Below are 20,196 nucleotides of genomic sequence, written 5' to 3'. Positions count from 1 at the left end.
CGGGAAAGAGAGTGAGCAGACCACGGGACGAAGAGGTCATATTCTGGGTAGCTGAACGGGAAGACGAGGCCATGTTATTGGTTGCTGAGTGTTTCAGAGAAGGGTTAGTTACAGAGTGTTTCAAGATTTGCAGCTCTTAGCGACAAGCTCTCAGAGAACGAAGAGGTTTCAACTGGTTTGTTATGCTTCCAAGCCTCAGCCTCCGCTTCGGTTTATAAAGACCATGATGAAGAGGCAGACACGCGCATCATGCGCCTCTCGGTGCTCGCCGACAACTTGGGCGCACCTTTTGATGGCACGCCTTTTGAAAAATTGGGCGCACCTTTTGAGGGTGCGACTTTTTAATGGGTCCGACAAGACTCTGTAAACTGTCCCGACATTGATTCCGGTTAGCTCCTTCATGGGTCCGACAAGACTCTGTAAACTGTCCAGACATTGATTTCGGTTAGTTTCTACAAGGGTCCAGTAAGACTCCGTAAACTGTCACAACAACTGTCACAACATTGTCTGCTACAACGGTCCGACATGACCCCATAAACTGTCTTCTACATCGGTCCAACACGAGCCAGTGTCTTCTACATCGGTCTGCCATAACCATACAGTCTTCTACAACGGTCTGACACGACCATACAGTGTCTCCTATCCATTTTTTTATTTTTCAGATTATTTTCTTGTTTTGTTACTCTCTCCAAACTCAAGTTGGTTAGTTCCTATCCTCCTTGAGTTTGCGGGGGGCTGTTAAAACCTACCATTACCTACTCCACCTACTACACCTACCACCACCTACTACACACCTACCACTACCACCTACTCCACTACATCTCCTATATAAGGAGCCCCTCACCATTTGTAATAGATAACATATATCAATCAATAATACATCAATCATAATACATACAATTTATTCTCTCTGTATTTCTCTCTCTATCAATTTATCTTACATGCATAATGCATCATCTCTATTTTAAAGAATATGTTTGACCAATTGCATCCAACAACCCTAATGCAATTATTGGAAGTCAGAGCTACCAAAAAACTCTAATACTACAAATATTTCATTGCAGATCGTTGTCCTAAAACATGATACACTTTCATTCCAATGCACTATATTTAGCCATCAGAAAATTGTTCTAAACTTTGATCTTTTAATAAGAATGCAAAAATAAATAATAACTATAAATTAAACAATAAAATTATAATAAAATGCAATCTAATAACCATAAAGTATTTTAGAGAAGATTGAGAGGGTTGCAAGGCATCAAGTAGGATACACTTAATTCAACGTTTTACATTGATGATTCCAATATAACATATTTCAAGACGTAAATACGGAATTTGTGCATAGTGAGGCACCAATCTTAGGTGGTGCATAGTGAGGCACCAATCTTAGGTTGTGCATAGAAAGGCACCAAACCCAAACTGCATAAATAGCAGAGGTCACAAACTGGAAATTTTTGGTAGTGGTTTATATGACTGCACTCAAATGGGTCAAGCAAGAAGGCGGACTTGCCAATCTAAGTATTATACATATGAATAGTTCAGTTGATTTGTCCTTTCTCTTCAGTTTTTTCTACGATTTGTTAGTAACAAACTGGAGGATTTTTTTTTTTTTTTTGTGTAGAAGAAAAGGTTTTGCATATTTGGAGAGTATTATCTTTCTACAACCACCCAAAAATGGTTAAGGACTTGATTGCTTACTAATCCAATCTTTGTTTCAACTAATATATGGAAACTATTTTTTCTTTTATTTTCTGTTTTTTGGAACACCTGCATAGTTGAACTTTGATACTGACATGTTAGGAAAGACTAACAAATTAATTCTTATGTAGATCTGAAGATGACAAGAATATTTCTAGTTTGTTTGAGGAACTGTGGGAAGAAAATATGAGCAGTGAACGGGTCACCCTTCAATTGTATATGGCAGAAATTGTATCTCTTATTTGTGAGGGAATTATGTCATCATCATGGGCAAGTAAAAAAAAGGTTTGTACTATCATTTCTATTTCCTTCTCCCCATAATCTTAACTTCTAGAGATCACAACTTCTCCAATTTTGTGTTGTTTTTTTTTTCTTGAGATGCTTGTTTGGTAATTTTGATTACTTCTTTCTTTTCTTTTTTTCCCCTTTTTTGCTATCTTGTGCATGCAGTCAGCCCAGGCAATTAGTATGCTTAGTCAAGTATTGGGTGAATCGCTATCTTCATATCAAGATGCTTTGCTGAAAACTCTTATGAAGGAACTTCATGGTCGTTTGTGGGAGGTATTTGCTTTTGATTTTTCACACAAGTTGTAAAGCGAATGTAAAATAAATTTGAGAATGATGCTTCTTCTTAATCCTTGTCTGAAAGGCATAGTTATTTGTGGCCGAAAACTCATTAAATGATGTACCTCAATGTCATTATTGTAGATATGCCTTTGGAAATTGATAATGCCCAGTTCATTGCAACAGTATATCTCTTTACTGTGTAAATACAGTTTCGTCACTGAAATTATATGAATCCATGTTATTTATTCACTTTGGACCATCATATTCATCCTTATCAAACCACTCTTCTTGTTGGCCTTCCTTTTGTCCTTATGTTGTATTCTTCTTTGATCAATCACCTCTCATTACTGATCCATGTTTATCCTTCATTGTTTGTGATTAAAACAAACTCAACCATTTCCCCTCCGTCATACTTGTCTCAGTTTTTGCTACCTACTTCTTGTATATGTGCTTATTGTGAGTCATATTCTTTTGATGATGTTTTTTTGAGATTTGGTGTTAGTGATAAGGTATGTACTATTCAGTCATCCGGATTATTTTCTTGTAGGTCCCTTTTTTGAAAGAATTATTAATGATCCATATGTTCTATTATGTTTGGTTCAAGGGTGTTTTTTTACTTTGAATTAAGTTAATATAAATACAAGAGGATGAGGGAGAGAACCTAGATTTCGTACATTTGTCCTTGCCTAATTTATACATTGGTCCCCCCTTGTGCATCAATGTTAAAACTTATGTTGCATACTTTTCCCTACTGAATTAATTTCTTTATTTTTGGTACATAAAAGGCCATAGTTTTAGGGGGAGGGGGAGTGTTACCACTCGAACCGTTGATCTCCTAATAATAAGGCGCAGGGGTTATGGCCAACTAGGCTAAGCCCTGTTGGTTTACTGGGTTAGTTTTGAGCCTTTGTCAAATATTGGAAGATTATTGTAGTTTAGTGAACTAGATTTCTATTATTGTCAATATGGTGACAGGGAAAGGATGCTCTGTTAAACGCATTAGCTGCTCTGTGTACTTCTTGCCATAAAGCAATATCCGCTAGTGATCCTGCCACACCAAATGCCATTTTAAGCCTGACAGCTTCTGCATGCACAAAGAAAGTCAAGAAATATCGTGAAGCGGCTTTTTGCTGTCTAGAGCAGGTAAATATGTCATACATCTTCTTTCAAAGTATACTTTATATGCTTTTCTTCATCACAAGAAACTCTTGTTCTTCATTTGCATTATTAAATGGTCAGAGGTTCCTTTAGACAGTGAAACTAATTTCAGTTTTCCAGAAGGAATTCTTACTTCTTTGGGAAGCAAATCATTTTTTATGAAAGATCAACAATTAACTATGCAAAATATCCCTCCTCTCTATATTGTTTGTCGTACTTGATCAATAGAAGGATGTTCTAAGCTGCTTTTGAATCTTGGAAAAGAATGAGAAGTGCAATGAAAATTCTTTAAAGTTGCTACCTTAATCTTTTGAAACTTTCTCATACTTTTTGCATGGAGAAACGGAGATCACAAATATATGAGAACAGTAAAGCGTACTGAGGTGTTAAATCAAACAGTTTGGCAGGGCCCAATCTGTAACAAAATTAAGGGAAGAAGTCCTTTTATTTATGTTTGGAATCAGAAAGAAAATAGAAGCCACTGAAATAATGATCAAACAGTTTAGCTGGATTCATGAAATACAGTTGTTTCCAGATTTGATAGAAGTTGTGGAAGATGTACTAATTACAATCCTTGTTGATGAAACATCAATCTTCTGAGGTGTTTATCATTTGATATTTGTATGTTAATTATTTTGGCCATTCTTTGATCGAGGAGTTTGTTTAAAAGAGTCTTATTGTAGGTTTTGATGCTACAGAAACTAAAAAACAACTATTAGACCTCCTTTGATGTATTTGAAAATGCATTCAACAAAAATAATAGATAAATGTTTCCTTAGAAGAAAAAAGTAAAAATAAAAAAGAACAGCTAGTTATGGATTTGGCTTGGTAAATACTTTTATTTTAGGCAATTTTGTATGGCAACCTTCCCTTCATAGTGTACGTATGGCTTAGCAAGCATCAAGTCTAGAACATTTGCAGTGCAAGTTCTAATAGACATCTATTATTAAAAGTATAACAAATAAACAATTTTAGCATAACATACACAAGTTGTAAATACTTCAAAGAGACATTCAAACAGCCAATCATAAGCCATAAAAATTTTAATATCTTGTATTCTTTCATAAAGCTTTTGATTATATATTATATTTGGGTGTAATTGAACATGAAAAGAAATGGAGAATAGTGGTTGCATAGTGTTAAGCCCACACCAATTGCACAAGTTTGAGCCTTGTTAGGTGCATTTTGCACTTTTTACAATGAGAAAGGAAGCAGTTTCATACGGACCGGAACTGTCTAGTATATGACCCAAAATTGCGAAACAGCTCTGGTACCATCCAGTACGTCCGAAATTGTCCTCTTTGTACCATTTTCTTGCCAATGTGGTACATACTGACTTGTATTGATTGACAACTATGTTTCAAAATTGAAATTAGGTTATGTGATGCTTCACAGACTTAGTTATCAGCACTCTATAAAGCATGGGTACTCCATAAATTATGTCGTATGAGTACTGGTTAAGTATTCGGTATGGGTATGTGTATCGATACAGCTACACATGTACTGTGTACGCAAAATACATATCCGGTACCTTTTTTTTCTTTTTTCAATTGAACGTTAGGTATAGCTTAGGTATGCCATGGGTAGGTATCGGGTACTTTTGTGGGTTCATCGAGCCGTAAATATGATTTTCTAAAATATATAGCAGTATTGGAATAAACATAGTGTTTATTTTTTAAAATTCCAAAAATGAAGGGTATATTTGCAGTACGTTAGTGTACTTTTTAGTCTTTACAAATTGAGCAATCATATTTCTCTCTATCAATTGAGCTTCTATATCTCTCTCAATAATCTCTTTGGCAATTGGCACTAAATTCTAGTTTGTACCTTGTTTTAACTACATTTTGCATTTAGTTTCTAATTGTTGTGTATCATCTATTACTACAAGTTATAAAAATATATATTTTTAATTATATCATTCATTACTACAAATTATTAAAATAAAATAAAATAAAATAAATTATAGACATAGTCTGGTTGTACTTATATCCTATTTTCTATAAGTCCTTTCCATATCAATGTACCCATACCAGCATCATGTACCCATACCAGTACGTTAGTGTACTTTTTAGTCTTTACAAATTGAGCAATCATATTTCTCTCTATCAATTGAGCTTCTATATCTCTCTCAATAATCTCTTTGGCAATTGGCACTAAATTCTAGTTTGTACCTTGTTTTAACTACATTTTGCATTTAGTTTCTAATTGTTGTGTATCATCTATTACTACAAGTTATAAAAATATATATTTTTAATTATATCATTCATTACTACAAATTATTAAAATAAAATAAAATAAAATAAATTATAGACATAGTCTGGTTGTACTTATATCCTATTTTCTATAAGTCCTTTCCATATCAATGTACCCATACCAGCATCATGTACTTGTCCTTGTTCCCATGCTTCATAGTTGGCACTTCATTGACATGTCAATCATAAAAAATAAAATTGTTTAACTGAAGCACTCATAGGATACTGCTGAATAAGGTGTCCAACACAGATTAACTGTTGGTGTGGGGCATTCCTAATATAGAAATCAAGTGTAATTTTAATATATATATATATGTAAACATAACAAGGGTTGTTAATAACTAGACAAGCTTATAAGCAGAAGTGAGATATTCTTTTGATAGGTAAGGTAAGGAGACTCGAACTTGAGTCTCTTTGGGAATGTGACGTAAGGTGTCTCCTAGGACAAGAGGAAATGAGGTGCAATGAGGATAAATCTTATCAATTGAGGTCCCAGCTTGTATCATGAAGACATGAATTTTATTACAATAGAATAGTTAGAATTTTACTTAAAAAATAATAAATAAAAATAAAATAATTAGAATATTTATTGAAGAAATACTAGAATAATTGTTCATCATAATTTTTTGTTTGCATGTATTTTTATCAAGTTCTTGCTATTAACGTATTTATATTGTCAGGACTTTTATATACACGTGTCCTTATCAATTCTGTTGACATGCCTTATCCTTGCTTTTTTTAATATATTTTCTAAGTAGTTAAAAAATGTATCTTTCAGAATTTTGCATTAAGACATTTTTGTATCTTCTGTTGCATCTATAGACATGCATGTATTGTGTGAGGTTGCTTGACAATCAGATAGGTATTATAGGGTCGTCCGCAACTTGTACCAAACCTCAATATGGAATCTATGATCCAAACCTGAGGAAGGTGTGAGGATTTCCTTCCAATTGGGTCCGACCCTTCACCAGACAATTATCCCAATCCAACACCAGTAGGGTGAGCAAGCTGAATGCCACTTTATTGTCTTAGTCGGTAAGTAACAAAATGAGGTGTCAAGCATAGATTCGCTTTTTTGGCTTAGTGGGTAGGTAACAAAATGAGGTGTCAAGCCTAGATCCGATAAGAACAGAACTTATATTTTGAGTTTGTAGTCCTCACAAATTGTGAGGCTTGTAGATCTATGTTAGTGTTCTTGATACTTGTCATTAAGTGAGTGAGTCACACTGAATGCACCACATTTCATAATGACAATGTTAACCCTCGTGATTTTTATTTTTGGAAAGGTTTGAGCCATCTTTGAGGCTGTAGATGTAGCCACGTAACAGTGATGAACCTCAGTTGCCCCAAACCTTAGCCTAATCTAACAGGTACACATCCCTCCACTAGTTAACATTCCTCTGGAAGGGTCGTATGTTCTCCAGGTCTTGTCTTCACTGTGATGGGCATCAAGCATCAAGATGCAAGAGTCGTAACAAGCCCAGACTATGAAGGCATAATTGTGTGGGGCATTCGGACTATGAAGCATGGGTACTTCAAAAAACATGTCGTACCCATACCGGGTATTTATCAGCGTATGGTACTTCATATGGTATTTTTACATATGTACCAGGTACACAAAATACATACCTAAATTTTTTCATCTTAATTTTTGGCGTACCCAGACTTACCTAATATATATCTAAGCAGTACCGTATCTCAGTCGAAATAATATTTTCTTCTACTATAGAGATAAAATTCCTTTTACTAGATTTCTTTTTTATTTTTATTTTTATGCTTGGCATGATTTTAAAATTAAGCTATGATTTTTAAGTTATTTAATATAATGACATTTAATTTTGATTTTACCTTTACTTTTGGTATTCAATATTAATTGTAGGTTGGATCTTAATAAATTAAACAATTTAATCAATTTTTACATTACTCCAAAATTAAAAATAAATATTTTTTACAAATTTACCAAGCCCAAGCCCAAGCCGTACCTGTACCCCGTACCCTACTTTTTTTAGATTTTACCATATCGACGTACCCGTATCATACCAGTACTAGTACTCGTATCCGTGCTTGTGCTTCATACCTCAACAATTGAAGAAACAAACCACTAATAAGTAAATGACCATGTGGCATCCAAAAAATATACTACTGAGGCATTCATTAACTGGATTTTTCAATATCAATGAAGGTGTAAAGTGTCAATAACCTACCATAACGAAAATATAAATGTTGGTGGGTTTGTGAACCTTATGGTGTTGGAGTTTTGAAAGGTATAATGGTCTGGGATGACTTTCATAGTATCATCTCTTTGAAGGTGCGCAATGGTCATCGAGTCAAGTTTTGGGTGGAATTTTTGTGTGGGCATATAGGCCTTCGAGAGAAGTTTTCTTGGACTCGTCTTGTATTCTTTGAGCTTGGAGAGGAGAGGAGCAATTTGGACACAGATTTCAGGATGGCTTTACATGATTTGGTTATTTATGATAGGGTTACTTATGGCTTGTTCTTAGGTTATTCTCTCCAAGCAGAGGCAAAGGATTGTTTGATTTGGGAAGGAGGTCAGAAGTGGGAAATTTATGGTGGCATTGTTCTGTCGGAGGCTTCTTGGGTTGGGGGAGGGTGGTTTCCCTTGGAAAGCAATGTGACGACCAAAGGCTCCTCTAAAGGTAGCTTTCTTCGCTTGGACAGTGGCATGAGTGGCTATTCATACCATTGCTTGTTTGATGAAGATACATAAGTTATTGTTGGATTGGTGTTGCATGTATAAATGAGCATGAGAGTTGTTGAATCCTCACCTATTAAATTGTACACTAGACACAAGATTTGGAGTTTCTATTTTCGTTTTTTGGTATAACTTGAATGATGCCTGGATCATTGAAGGACTTTGTTGCAAATTGGCATACAGGATGTCCAAGGAGGGATAATATAATACGAAGGTTTGGGATGTGAGTGATACCTTTGTCTTTCATGTGGTGCATACGGAAAGGAGAGGAATTGAAGCCTGTAGATCTTTTGGAGGGGAACGATAGCTCAACATGTGCCTTGAAAGGAACAATGTTGGCATCCAAGTATTTTTGGCTTAAAGATGATTTTCCTCTCCTTTACATTGTTTTGTAGAGTTTTGGGACAATTATACATCCCTTTAGATATTTAGGGGGTATTTTTTTTGTTTTGTTTATTTTGTTTATACTTTTTAGGGTCGTGTGAACCCAAGGATAGGTGTTGTCCTAGTGTACAAAGGAGGCATCCCCTTGATGCTTTTTTAAAACATTTTTGCTACTTAAAAGAAATGGAAAAAAAATGGCTCCTTTTTTATGTTTAATTTAGCAATGAGCATTTTCTGATTTTGTTTAGAGAAAATTTTATTTTACCCCCTAAACTATTCCTGAAAAATTAATTAGACCTCTATCCTTTTAATTATATTAATTTTACACCTGAACTATTCAAATTGGGATCAATTTGACCGCTGTTGTCGCCTGTCATCTTCAATGAAACAAAATCTGCTAACTTGGCCCACACATACTCTACATTCGAGGGAAGATAAAGTGTTTCCTGCCTATGTACAACAACCCTACACGTGAGAGATGGCCCTAGTTTCAATTTAGAATCCTAGTGAAGAATCTGAATATAACCCACACTTATGGCTCTCTCTCACGTGTAGGGTGGTTGTATATACGCGGGAAACACTTCGTTTTCCCTCCAAAGATGAGTTTGGGGAGCCAGGTTAGCAGATTTCATCTTATTGTAGACAACAGGTGACGACAATGGTCAAATTGATCCCAATTCGAATAGTTCAAGTGTAAAATTTATATCATTAAGAAGACAAAGGTGCAATTGATTTTTGAGAGATAGTTGGGGGGTAAAATGAAAATTCCTCTTATTCTATCTCATAGGTGCTTTTAAGATGATGTCTGGAAGATTGCTCAGAATATTTTAAAAGATTTTGTTTTCATTCATATTTGTGTTTCTTCTTTTGACCATCCATTCTAATGTTTTATTTGAGTTTAACAGGTTCTGTCATATTTCTTAGCAACAATATGTTAACTACTCTACCTTTTTCATGTTTTCAGATAATAAAGGCCTTCAAGAATCCAGACTTCTTTGGTATGGTCTTTCCATTATTATTTGAGATGTGCAATTCCACCACTATTATCAAGTCTGGCCAAGTACCAATGACAAATGATGCTGTTAAAGCAGGTAGTTACACTAAAGTTTGTCCAACCATTAATTTAAAATCTGTTGATTGACGCAAATATAGTCTGTGCTAGTAGTTGGTCCAACCATTGCTTTCTGGTATACAGAAGCTGATGATGCAGAGCACAACTCTGTTCCACATGCTAAGGTTGTTGACTGCATTACATCTTGCATCAGCGTGGGGCATGTAAGTGATATTCTTGAACAACAAAAGAACCTTGTGAACGTGATCTCAAATTTGCTCTCGCCTGGTTTTCCGTGGACAGGTACTTTCTGTGTCATTTGCTTTTTGTTTTCTTCGTTGTGATTCTTGAATCAATCAATTATTGTTTTCCCTAAAATAGTGGTATTGTTGTGAGCAGTCAAAATGTCAGTGTTTTCGTTAATTAAAGAACTTTGCTCAAGGCTTCAGAACATTGCAAATGACTCTCAAGAAACCTCCACTCATACTGCTGTAACTTCTTTTGTTCATGAGGTATTGTTAAAGTCCATACATAATCGTTCCTGTTTACCCTGCCAAATATGTTTGTGTTGCAATCTGAGTTATCGTTCTTCTCATCTCCAGTTGTTCCACTCTGCATCACCTAAGGTAGTCGAATGCATATACGCAATCAAGATTGCCCAGGTATGTCATTTTTTCTTCTTGTTCAGTTAATTAATTCACATTACCTATTAGTCTGTTGTTTCTCATATTTGGGAAAATTTTGCCTGGGGTTTTTAGTATATAGAGCTTCATCCTCAAACACATATTTTACAGTAGTAGAACCAGATGTCTCTCAGTAACAACTTGCTCTCCATTATTTTAGCCCACCCCTTTGCATTAGGAAGAGCATACTGTCTTAGCAAGCTTTAACCCTACCACCACTAATTTTGGTGCTATAACTTACTGTCCTTTTTCCGGTTTTATATTCAGATTACCATTGATACTCCAGAAAGAAGAGACAACTGTGAACTATGAAAATAGAAAGTACACATTGGGGTAACCACATTTCCTTTTATGAAATTTAGACCTTTGACCAGACCTACAAAGAATGTTCATGGGTATACATTGTAACTGCTTAGTGGCTATTCATAATTAAATCAAACCAAGCCCTCTATCCCAATCAGGTGTGGTCGGCCACATGAATCTTTTTTCTTTTCTTTTCTTTTTTTTTTTTTTGTGTGTGGCCATTTCACTCTGTCAAAAGCCTAATTTTCTATATAGAAATCTAGGTCTCCAGAGTCTAAATAAAGCAATCTAACACCTCTAATTTAAGGGAGAATTTCTTAAAGAATTTTCAAAGCTTTTTATGTTTCTATGGGATTGTGTAATGCAATTCTAGGCCAAGGTGTGACACATGGAATCAAGGTGTGAAGCTTCAGCCTCCTTTTAATTTTTCTGCACTTTTAGCCCCTGAAACCAGAAAAACATAACCACATTAGCCCCAACCCAACCCAACCCAACCCAACCCTTAAGCATCATAGTTCCTTACCCTAGCTTCTAAAAGATCACTAAACTAGCAAAGTTATTGTTCACAATGTCCTGAATAGCCCCAAAAATCTTGTGTTTACATTCTCGTACTCTTACCCTGTTGCTGCACCTTTGAAAACCCTAGAATTCCCATATTGTGTTGTACCACCCATCTAGCATTTGAAAAAACAATTAAAATCAACCTCAAAACCCTACTTTTCTGCTGTATAGTAGTTTTGATCTCATAACTTGTAGGAGAGTTCGCCGCCTATATGTTAGAATGTATTAGCCACATTGGCTAGGCAAAGGCGCATCGGTTGTGGAACATTGACTAGAACACTAATACTGAAACTTCTATTCAAACTGTTGTGGACATGGCATACACAAAAATCAGCATACATATTACCTTATTAGGTGGTTGTCTTCAATCTTGTCATTAGTATCTATGGAAGATTAGTAATACCTTAAGATCCCCTTGGCAAATTATATGTGATGATAAATTATTTGATTACAATTTACAACCAGCATTTGATAAGGAATGATGATTTATCCTCTTGTTTTCAATTTCCACTTGATATATATATATATAGAAGCTCTTGTGCATGAATTCAGGTTCACATTGCTGCTTCGGAGTGTCTTCTGGAAATGACTGAGCTTTACGGAGCCCTTCCACAAGAGCAATGGACAGAAGTAGGGTTTAAGGGTGAGCTTCTTCATCAGTATGAGGCGGAAAAAAATGAGCAGGCTAAATCATGTCTAAAGAAATCAATTGACGTCCTCGAAAGCCTTGAACCGAAAAATGTTCAAACCTCCTGAGATTATTATGTATATCAGAAAAAATATCCAATTGTCTTTTAACAAAATAGTTTATAGTGTCTGGCAATTTACAAGAGAAACCATGTGAAGAATTATTTGCAAGAAAAAAAAAGGTGAAAAGGAAAAGGGAAAAGAAAAGGAGAGAAAGAAATGAAACTGCAGAGATTGAAAATGGAACATTGAAACGCAGCAGTACAGTTGAATAACAAAATGAGACGCATGATTTCGGGCAGGGGTGTTTTTCGTATCTTGATGCTGTAATATTTATTTATTAGTGTCGCTATTAGCCCCTTATAAATTATTTTGGATTTAATAGTTAATCTTTTTTTATTACAATAATAACTCCAAATAAAATTACTAAAAATGACATCATTAATTTTGGGACATCTCATCGCATAATTAAATTTACACATCCATTATATCATGAATTAGGATTTATGATAGCACTCACCTCCATTAGCACCCATCCATCCTTCTCAAATCTCACTATCAAAACTTACTTACTCTCCAAATCTTGAAAATCTATTGGCGACAATATTCCGGTGGTAATAGTTGCAACCATTTGATTACCTACACTTTTCTGACAATAACAATGAGTAGAAGTTTTTCTGGTAACCACAGTTCTATAAGACGAGAAGAGTACAACAAGAAAAGTTTAGAGGAGATTCATAACTTTGATGTTGTTCTTAGTTCAAAGGAGATTAGTCTTGTAAGTGTAAGTTTCTTGAAAAAAATTGGCAAAAATAATAAAATTATGTTCGTCATTTTTTTAGGACTAAACTTCCGAACATATGATCGAAATTTGGAAACATAGGTCCGAACATGAAAATTTCTTAACCTATTGAACAGTTAAAATTGTTAATACTTACAGAAGTTTTCATTTGTTCAAGTTCGGAAATTCAGGCCCGAACATTATTTATTTGTTCGGGAAGACATTCCCTAACAAATAAACGATGTTTGGGAATAAGGTCCGAACATAGAAATTTCTTAACACATTGAACAATCAAAATTATTAACTTTTGCAAAAGAAATTTGATAATATTATTGTATAGTTCTTTGCTAAATTCACAATTTTATAATATTTATCAACAAAACTAACCAAATCTATTATTATAATTTTTTTCTTGCAAGAGAAGAAATTATTACGAAAAAACTAAGAAGATATGTATATATAGAGAGAGAGAGAGAGAAAGAGAGCATACCAACTGTGATAATAGTGGATAAGGCAATAACGATAGTAATCACATTAGCTCTTCTTTTTCTTGATGAGTTTTGTTAGGGCTTTTTGAAAGAGGAGATTTTTTGGAGTGTGGGGCTGTGGGGGGTGTGAATTCAATGTGTGGAATGTTTTTACAAGAATAATTTTGGTACTATTTGTGGGGAAGAAATTTTGAGGATTTCAAAATTTGTATGTGGGGGCCCAAAGAAATAGGAGGGTCCAAAATAATTCATGTGGTGCTAATAGCACCACTCTTATTTATTTTTGTCAATTTGTTAACAGTAATGGACTATTTTTGCCTTATTTTTTTTATTTTATCGTTCTCAATATTTTGAGATTGGTTATTTCACCCCCGTAACTTAGAGGGAAATTTTGTTATACACACCCTTTGTTATTTGCACCCTTAAGTTATGTTATTTTTTTTCAGTTATGGTCAATTTTTTTCTTTAGTTATTAACTTTATTTTAATTATAATTCATGAGATTTTTAATTATAATTCATGTGTTATTTAATTATGATTTTTTTAATTAAAACTCAAAAAATATAAAATTTTATTATTATTATTTTTTAATTATAAAATACATACAATACACATATTTTGAGTTAGTGTGTATCATAATCTGTCCCTAACTTGAAAATCTTGGTTGCTGAACCATATTTGGTGAGTGAGGATCCTCTCCTTGCAGCTTCTGTACTTGCGCCCGTCCTTACAGGCCTTCGGGTCTACTTTTAGGCCCAATTTTGATAATCCAAACCGTTCATATTTTATGATTTATTCAGTATATCATACCTGTAAAAAATCAAGTTGATCGGATATCAGAAAGCATATGTTCGGAAAACTGTTTATTAAATTCTTTAAAAAATAGTGTTTAGTTCAATTTTTCAAACACATACTTTCTGATATCCGATCAACTTGATTTTTTATAGGTATGATATACTGAATAAATCATAAAATATAACGGTTCGGATTATCAAAATTGGGCCTAAAAATAGACCCGAAGGCCTACAAGGACGGACGCAAGCATAAGCTTGCAAGGAGAGGCTCTGACTCATATTTGGTAGGCTGCAATCATCATTAACCCAACTCTTTTTTTATTCTCACTGCACACTCGTGAGTTACTTATTAAAAATAACGGTCTATTATATGGGCTCTCACTAAAACAAGGTAGGGAGAGGATTAGGCGTATGCAAATTTTACTCTCACTTATTAAGAGACATTTAGTAACTCAAATTTGCTCCGCAATTTACCTGGCATTGGTCCATTGGGTTGGATATTGAGTTATTTAAATAAAATAAAATAAAATAAAATAAAAAACACGGAGAATTCTTAAGCAAAGAAAAGAAAATGAGCCGAAAAAACCTAAAATTAAGTACTTTTCTTGGTTGGATTAGGAAGAAGAAGAAAAATTGTTTGGTTACCCATAAAAATGATTATGTATAAATATTAGTTTTTATTAATAAGTTATAGATCGAAACATAGCATAAAATAAGAGTAATACTATACAAATTAAAATGATGTGATAGTCTTGAAATTTATCATTTTAAAATTCAGATTTGTTACTGCGATTTTTATTTTCAGAAATGTCATTGTTGTATAATTCTTAGTTAAAATTTTGTATAAATCTTTTATTTGTGGATCATTTTCCTAAAAGTAAATCCAAATGTAGCATAAAACTAATTGCTATTTTTGAATTTGTAGAGGGAAAATAAAGGGAAGACATCTTGGATTTAATGGAGCAATTTTTTTATGTTTCCCTTCTTTTTTTTCTTTTCTTTATATTTTTCCCTTTTTTTTTTCTTTTTTTATACGAATCTCTCCTTAAATTTAAAATTCAAACATTAATATAGTCTTTAGGCTAACAATGTCAGACTTACAAAGGTCTTTCGTGCTAATTTTGATTGAGCATGCTCTTCTGATTAAATTTAACATTGGAATAGTATGAGTTTTTCATATCTTGTATCCTGAAAGTCTCTCTTATTTTATAATCTTAACTCCGACTTCTATTATTATGCGGGTGTTTGGAAAGTGGTTATTTTAGAGACTTTTGACTATTTTAGTAGGTTATTTTAATTTTTGTGTTTGGGAAGATAGGATGAATTTTTATTTGAGTTGTGTATTAAAAATGTGTTGGAATGATGTTTGAAACTAAAATGACAAATTTGTCCTTAACCTCATTTTTTTCAAAATAGATCTAAAGGGGCAAAATTGTCATTTACTTCTGAAATGATGGGTTGTCCCTACTTGTCCCTACACTGTCAGACTGAAACCACTGAGTGCTATAATTTTTTATTTATTTTTTATTTTTTTAAATCAATGGGTTAGAGTGGGGCTAAAAGACTTTTTTTTGTATTGGAGTCAATTTTAGCCTCAACTTTTGGTTCCAAACACTTAATCAATCCCACGTTGGTTAGACATTGAGGTTTAAATCATCTCACATTACATAAAAATAAGCTACATGTTTTGATATGGGAAGCAAAGTTGTGAATCCCACAGGGTATATACAAAATTGTGAGGTATTCAATCACGTAGCTAGTCATATTTCTTAAACTTACCATGTGGACATGATGACTTTAAATTTAGTTAATAAAAATTAGTTTGAAATAATCATATGCTATTTCATTGTCCATAGTACGAGGGGGAAAAAATAAGGATTTTTTTTATTTATAGCCTTTCCTAAACCAAGATATGCACGTACCAAATTTCATAGATACAATGATGATATCACATTAACAAGTTAAAAATGTTAGGTCAAGTTTGACAAGTTGAAAAAAAGTTAAAAAGTTACTCAAAAAGTTAAAAAGTTATTATTATTCACCAAAAGTCAAAAAGTACGGCTGCACAACTCTCAATCCTAATTTTTCCCAACACACTAATTTATACAATTTTTTAATATACATTTTTTCATAAAAAGTCAAAAAGTAATCCCAAACATCCATATATTTTTCCTTCAACTTTTTAGTCTAAAAAGACAAAAAGTACACTTATTTAGGACACCCCAAACAATCCCTTAATATACTTATGTATAGAGAAAATGTAAGTATATTTAGGAATGGCAACGGGGCGGGGCGGGGCCGGGGATCACCCTCTCCGTCCTCGATCCCCGATGGTAGAAACTCCCCCGCCCCCGGCCCGATCCCCAACGGGGAACCCACTACCGCCCCCACCCCCGCCCCCTAACGGGGATCGGGTTTCCCCGACCCCGAAAATCCCCGGCCAACACAAAAAAAAAAAAAGCTCCAGAAAATGAATTCATCAACAACAACGACAACATCAACAGATCTAACAGATCAAAAAATATTTTCATCATTTTCATCACCAACAAATCTTCATCAACATTTTCATCTTCATCTCCACCATTTTCCAGATCTGAAGAATAAAAGCAAAAAAAAAGAGAGAGAGAAGGAATTCCGTGAGAGACAGAGAGAGAGAGAAGGAGATCCGTGAGAGAGAAAGAGAGACGGAGATACCTTCCGTGAGACGGAGATGAGTCGGCGGTGAGGAAGCTCTGTGGTTGTGTTAGAGAGTGAGACTGAGTGAGAGAGAAGAGAGAGAGAGGGGCCAGACCGGACCAGATGATGCCAGACCAAATGATGCCTGTGTGTTATTTGTTGTGCCTGCCAACTCACACACCACACATATATATTCTGTGTTATGTTTGTACCAAACACACATATAAATATAATAATATAATAACATATATATAATAATATAATAATAAACACACAACACACGTACATATATACATATAAGAACAGAATCAGGGGGCTGAACGGGGCCGGGCCGGGCCGGGGTTGGAAACTGTATCCCCGTCCCCGGCCCGAACATCATCGGGGATTTATTTTTAAATACCATCCCCAGCCCGTCGGGGGTATTTTTCAGGAAAAAACCGCTCAATTTGAGGTCGGGGGTTCGGGTCCCCGTCGGGCCGGGTTCAAATTGCCATCCCTAAGTATATTTGATACCTAGGTCAACCTTAGCAGCATAAGTTCTTCAATCTAATTTAGTTTTTGAGTAGTGTCTGTTTTGTTTTTTTTTTTTTTTTTTTTTATCAGGAAGAAATTTCATTACTGAAGCCAAACGGCATTTACACAGGAATCCATCCAACAAAAGGTTTACACCAAGCTAAGAAAAATCAGAACAAACAAGCACACAGGTATAAAAACTATGAGAATCTCAAACGCACAACAAGTGCTCGCGCTCATACTGCAAAGTAGAGGTTGAATAAAATCAACTGTAGAGCATGTCTAAGATAGGTCATAGATTGTAACCACAGAGTGAGTAAGCCACCTAAAAGCTTCGATGGATTCAATACAAACACACCCAAACAAGAAAACAAAAAAACTGGAAAATACACCTCATACCCGGAGGCAACCAGATCTGATTTGTGAACAATGGAGGCAAACAGATCCAAGGCAGATCTGGTTGAGGAAAGGAGAAGACAGATCTGGTTGAGTAGTGTCTGTTTGGTAATCATTTTATTTTCAATTTTCAGTTCATATTTACAAAAATTTAAAAATTGTCATATAAATTTATTTGATAATTTTTTTGGTTTATAAAGGGTTGTCTCAGTTTATAAATTTGAAGAAAAACATAAACTCAAAAAATGAGTTTACGTTAGTTTTTTTTTTTTTTTTTGACTAACATTTTTTTTTTTCAAATAAATTTTTTTCAATTAATTTTTTTTCCAATTATAATGTGTATGATTCCATTGTCATAAATAATAAAAAATAAATACAAATATTTTAGGCCTAAACAAATATATTTTTTAGTTTATGTTTTTAAAATTTTTCAAAACTTTTGTTCAAACCAAGCGCATTTGTTGTTTATATTTTTCTAAAAATAAATAAAAACTAATTTATAAAATTTTTGTAACTATAAACAAAAAACATAAACGTTACCAAACGCTACAGTTTGCCCCTTGTGGTTTATTGAAAAAACACGGAGTCCTTTTAAAGTTTCATCTGTAACACTTAAACCCTTTGAATTTCATGCCACATTCTAATTTCTAACAAAACCGTTTATTTCAACAAAACGTGTGTTACACGATCATAAAACCAAAATTTTCCCAAAACAATCAACCACACTGAATAATTCCTTATGTTCTTCTTATTCTCAATTTTTTGAAAACAAGAGACGTTGGTCTCTCTCTAAAATGTTTTTTTCTCTCTAACTTATCTCCATCATTTCTCCATCTTTTCTTTTTATTATTCTTCTAAAATTTATATCTATCATTTTCTTAACTCAAATAAAGTTGACCCATAAATAAATTTATTTATGAAATTGCTACTCAAAATAGAATAGTAACCTTCAAAAATTATTTTCAACACACAATTGACTATGAATTAAACTTTATGATTGTTGGAAAATTATGGGTAAATAATGTACAATTGACTATGAATTAAACCTTAAGTGATTCTTGGTTTTCAACTAAAACAGAGTAGGAAAAATGCGAATAAGAAGATGTCCAGGGGGATGTCTATCTCTCTACTTCTCTCTCATACTCTCTTTCGATTTGGCAAAAAGTGTTGGCCACAACTCCATAACTGTCTCACCTTACTTCGATGATTTGGGCGAAGAATTGTTGCAGACCTATGTAGCGGAAGAACCAACCCGACATATGAGACCTTGCAATATGAATTGGGTCAGGTAGACCCGGGACTAAGAAGGGCTAAGAGTAGAGGTGTTCACGGTTCGATTGCGGCCGGAGAACCTCTAATCTGCCATCCATCTGTCGGATTAGCGGATTGGAAAAAATCAATCTGCATCCGTCCGTCGAATTGGCAGATGCAGATTGAGCGGATTGGTGAATGGATGCAAATCGGTTTGGTGGTTTAAACTTTTACAAATTTTGAACATAATATAACAATTTGTCAATATTTATTTTTTTAGGTAACAATCCAATTCAACATAATCAAAAGATTATCAAGTAAATTATCCAATACTAATAATAAATACATATAAAAAAATTATGCATTATCAAAACTATTTCATTACTGTTTTTTTAATAAAAAACTATTTAATTTGATTTTTTTTTTAAATGACAAAATTAAACCTTATATTTTTCACACAAAAATATCAAATATCAGCACTTGCCCTTTGATACACAACAGAATATCTAAACACTTTTTCAATTGAAAACACAAATAGAATATCTAAACAAATTGAAAATATAAAATCTTACAAATTACAAGAGGTGCTCGCGGTTTGGCGATTCAATTGCGGTCAAAGCAACCTCAAATCCGCCATCCATCTAAAATTAGGCGGATTGAAAAAAATCAATCCGCAATTGTCCACTCGTCATCACGCATCCATCCAAAATGCAGTAGATCAGTTTGGTTCAATCGGTTTGGGCAGATTAGAATATTCATTGAACACCCTTAGCTAAGAGTTATGGGTTACAGACTCGTATGGCTTGAATTTCGTGATACTGTCGGTGATGCAAAAAGAGAAGCATGATGTTGTGGAAAAGGTGATTCGTGGGATGTTGTATTTTCAGGCGATCTAAGCTGTCTAGGGAAGGTGATTCAAGGTTTACAGTGGTGGTGGTGGTGGTGATGGCGGTGGCGGTGGGGGTGGTGGAGAAGTAGAAGAGGAGGAGGTTGTGAGGTTGTGGTGGTGGATGGAGGAGTAGAAGGGAGAGGTTGAGGGGGTGGTGAGGATGAAGGTGGTTGTTGGACAATCTTCATTGTATTTAAAAAGATTAAATTCTGTTGTGTACAAAACAACAACAAGAATATAAAGAAATAAAGAAAAGGAGAGAATTTGTTTGATTACAAAAATCAAACTCGAAATAAAAATAAATAAATAAAACCACAGATTTTATTTTGTTACAAAAACAAAAATAAAATCT

At 34.2% G+C, this 20,196-nt stretch overlaps 1 protein-coding gene across 4 annotated transcripts in view; it reads left to right on the top strand.

The window, feature by feature from the left end:
• The window catches only part of LOC114319780 (uncharacterized), a 76,408-nt gene extending 64,050 nt beyond the window's left edge, over window positions 1–12,358 (top strand). For all 4 annotated transcript variants that reach the window (XM_082910750.1, XM_082910748.1, XM_082910749.1 and 1 more), the window contains 8 exons: window positions 1,830–1,983; window positions 2,149–2,259; window positions 3,241–3,408; window positions 9,737–9,863; window positions 9,968–10,126; window positions 10,223–10,335; window positions 10,426–10,485; window positions 11,923–12,358. In XM_082910750.1, coding sequence (XP_082766876.1) covers window positions 1,830–1,983; window positions 2,149–2,259; window positions 3,241–3,408; window positions 9,737–9,863; window positions 9,968–10,126; window positions 10,223–10,335; window positions 10,426–10,485; window positions 11,923–12,126 — 1,096 coding nt within the window. In that variant the 3' untranslated portion in view covers window positions 12,127–12,358. The remainder of the gene's footprint in view (window positions 1–1,829; window positions 1,984–2,148; window positions 2,260–3,240; window positions 3,409–9,736; window positions 9,864–9,967; window positions 10,127–10,222; window positions 10,336–10,425; window positions 10,486–11,922) is intronic.
• Window positions 12,359–20,196: the final 7,838 nt, after the last annotated feature.

The sequence above is a fragment of the Camellia sinensis genome, unplaced genomic scaffold (genome assembly GCF_055761805.1).
Source record: "Camellia sinensis isolate YWXY unplaced genomic scaffold, ASM5576180v1 Unanchor1, whole genome shotgun sequence".
NCBI classification, from domain to species: Eukaryota; Viridiplantae; Streptophyta; class Magnoliopsida; order Ericales; family Theaceae; genus Camellia; species Camellia sinensis.
Note: the sequence above shows the minus strand (reverse complement) of the source record. Positions and strands in the feature narration are given on the sequence as shown.